The 2979-nt window shown below is 39.2% G+C and overlaps 1 protein-coding gene across 1 annotated transcript; it reads right to left on the bottom strand.

Annotated features, from left to right (window-relative positions):
* Positions 1-443: 443 nt before the first annotated feature.
* LOC122314498 (delta(24)-sterol reductase-like) lies at positions 444-1575 on the bottom strand. Its single transcript, XM_043130123.1, has 2 exons — positions 1418-1575; positions 444-1154 (listed from the first exon to the last, which is right to left on the bottom strand). Exons 1-2 carry the CDS (start codon positions 1517-1519, stop codon positions 942-944), a joined length of 315 nt encoding a protein of 104 aa, XP_042986057.1. The 5' UTR covers positions 1520-1575; the 3' UTR covers positions 444-941.
* Positions 1576-2979: the final 1404 nt, after the last annotated feature.

Below are 2979 nucleotides of genomic sequence, written 5' to 3'. Positions count from 1 at the left end.
ACATTTAAAAAAATTAAAAAGAAAATAAAATACATGAGCAGTTAAATTGAGAGAACAAACTTAAGGGCATAATATCATTTTCCATTAAAATAAATAAATAAAACCGGCTAATCCAAAATTCATCTAAGAAACAACACAAGCAGTACTGACATTTTACGTTCGCAATCTTCGCGTTAGGCTTCTTTTATTTTTACTTTTTTATTTTTTTATTTAGAAAAAGAGAGAGAACTCGAGAAGTTAATCAACCAAGATATTTGGTTAGACTTGCACAACTTTGATGGAGAAGGACTCTCTCTATCCTTGGAATGAAACAATTACCCTCTCATCTTCACGGCTTATAACATATGCTACGAGCACTCAAAAGTGCGTTCTGCTTAATTAGCATTTCTGGAAAGCCAATTATCAAGTAGATGACTGAAGGACTGGACCTTTTACTCCAAATGGAAGTGATAACTGAATGTGTTACTTGAACTTCGGCGATAGAGAAAGCACAGGTTCACTTATTACTAGTCTAATCTAATTCGTTACAAAGCACACAATACCCAACAAGTTAGCAAACTCAGGGTACCTGGTCATGGTGTATCGAAACCACCGTATCCGAGAAGCAGAGGGGAAGTGAAATGAAATTCGAAGACAGCCACAAATCAGCAGGTAAAAACCAGAACACCCACCAAATAGAATTCAAGTCTACATCAAAATCAGTCCATTGGCTGATCAACCTCAGCATAAGCAGTCTCTAGCTGTGCTGGCTCGGCTTCCTGAACCTCCTTCTCCGTTTTCCTCCCCTTCTTGGACTTGTAGTACACACTCATGAAGGTCCCCACAGCTCCGTACTTCCTCCTGCAGTGTTCATAGAGCCCAGCATCAAACATCCTCCAGAAGTTTTTCTCAGTCAACTCTGTTACTGCATACTGTGGCTGGAACCCATGATTTTCGATCAATCAATTCTCCATTTGACGGACAGCGCCCGCACCATCAAAAACCTCACCCCTCGAGACAGGGCCTGGTGCATAGTAGACCCCAACATCAGTGTACATCTGAGAGTAATGTGTGTCTCCCTGCCTTCGATGTAGCTCAAAGCCTGGTTCAGGATAAACCATAGTTTTGACGGGGAGCTTGTACAGTCTGTGTGGGCAGAGCCAAATGGGGTATACCTGAGGATTTAATGAACAGTAAAAAACTTAGCAAAATGATAAACAAAAGACAAAGATTCATTGCATGCATCAACCCAACAATTATCCACAAATCAATAACATTGCTGACTATATTAAATCTAAACTTAGGGCTCGGCAGTGGGAATGTTTTTTCAAATGTGAGAACTGCGGCCCACAGCTAAAAAGAGGTCCTATATTGGAGAGAATGTCAATCTGAGAATTAAAGCGGTCTACTATTGGAGTCCATATGAAGCACTAGTTACCTGATGTTCTATTACTGGTGGCGATTTACCAAAGAAAATCAGGATGTTCATCTTAAAGGATATTAAGCGCCTCTTCTCCTCCAGTCTCAATTCCTTCAACATTGATTTCGTGCTTGGGTTGGAGGGCCCTCCATCCAAGAATTAGCAATTGACGCGAGAAGGAATTACACTTACTAATAATGCCGAAACAAGCACCTTCTTTCTCGAAGTAGAGTTTCGCTTCTTGCTTTAGAAACATTGCAAGGGCACGTTAATGCTTTGCTAATATAATCTGTTAGAAATACTAAATTAGAGTAGACACTGGAAGCGATATTACCTCGTTTGCAAATCTTAGATCTATTGTTGTTGTTTCATGGATTTTCGTCGCCGTCATGATTTATCTGAAATCATCTCATCGATGGTGGAGTGTGCTACGTGGTAATACTAGATCAACATCCACGTATTCCACAGCCTAGATGTCGGGACCAAAGAGAATTCCTTGAGAGAGAGATTTGCACTTAATTGTTAAGAGTTACACATCCAAACGAGGGAAGGGCTATTAAGTGTAACATCCCGGCTGGCCATTAAGGGTTAGCCATCAAGGCTCATGAAGTGGTAGCCATTTCATAACTGCCAAGAGAAGGGAAAGGGTGCCTACTATGAGTACCCATTTATTACAATATCACCCCCTCGCACGTAGTAGGCAAGACCCCAGGTCTTCATCTTTCAATTTGTTCTCAATCTTGTTCACATAGGCAAATAGGTTGTGCAAACCATCGAGCATACCTATAAAAGAAAAATGGGAGTACTACATCAAATCTCTCTAAGAGAAGACCAGCATAGCAACATCCTGAAAAAGTGTCTCTTTATGTTTTGACTCATTTGGTCACACCAGACTAAGCATCTCTAATCCCTTTTGAGTTCGAATGACTAGAGCAATGTTCAATCTCTATAAAACATGATATACTCACAACTATGTCGCAACTCCCAAGAAATAACACAACTTGCCGGCAGTGAGTAAACACAAAATATGGATGTATTACCAAATAATATTCCCTTCACTCTCATGACTTTTAGTTTCATTCCATTCGCTTTTCCAGCAGTGCCTCTTTAAACTGCATCATTTATAGTCATAGACAAAATGTCAAAGTAGCAAACACTAAAACATCAACTTCCTGACATAGTCAAAGGTCTCTTAAGGGCATAATAAATTAAGATAATCAATTATGACCTATAGGACTAACACGATGAGGAAACAGAGATCCATTTACTCACTTCTACTATTGGTCGTAAAAGTACATGTAGTATGAAATGCATGTTATAGTGGATTTCTTTTTCCAAAAAGAGCGTATTTCAAATCTCAATACACTGTACAGATTTTAATCTGGTCACTATCTCAGTGCCAAACTTAAGTTCCTCCATTTACTCGTTATCCAAAATGCCAAAGAAGATCTTGTATCTGGCTAAACCACAAGCTACATGGATTTTGGATAACCATGCATGATCCTTTTAAATATGATGAACCTCATCTTAATTCCCACTAATATGACATATCTAGTGTTTTACAATTTATCCCTCTAAAG

Source organism: Carya illinoinensis, chromosome 6, assembly GCF_018687715.1.
Source record: "Carya illinoinensis cultivar Pawnee chromosome 6, C.illinoinensisPawnee_v1, whole genome shotgun sequence".
Taxonomy (NCBI): Eukaryota; Viridiplantae; Streptophyta; class Magnoliopsida; order Fagales; family Juglandaceae; genus Carya; species Carya illinoinensis.
The sequence above is the reverse complement of the archived record's forward strand: the minus strand, read 5'-3'. Positions and strand labels throughout refer to the sequence as shown.

Coding starts and splice junctions, on each gene's coding strand:
- LOC122314498 (XM_043130123.1), bottom strand. CDS start 1,519: ATGTTGAAGGAATTGAGACTGGAGGAGAAGAGGCGCTTAATATCCTTT. Junction 1,155..1,417: donor CACCAGTAATAGAACATCAG/GTAACTAGTGCT, acceptor TTAAATCCTCAG/GTATACCCCATTTGGCTCTG.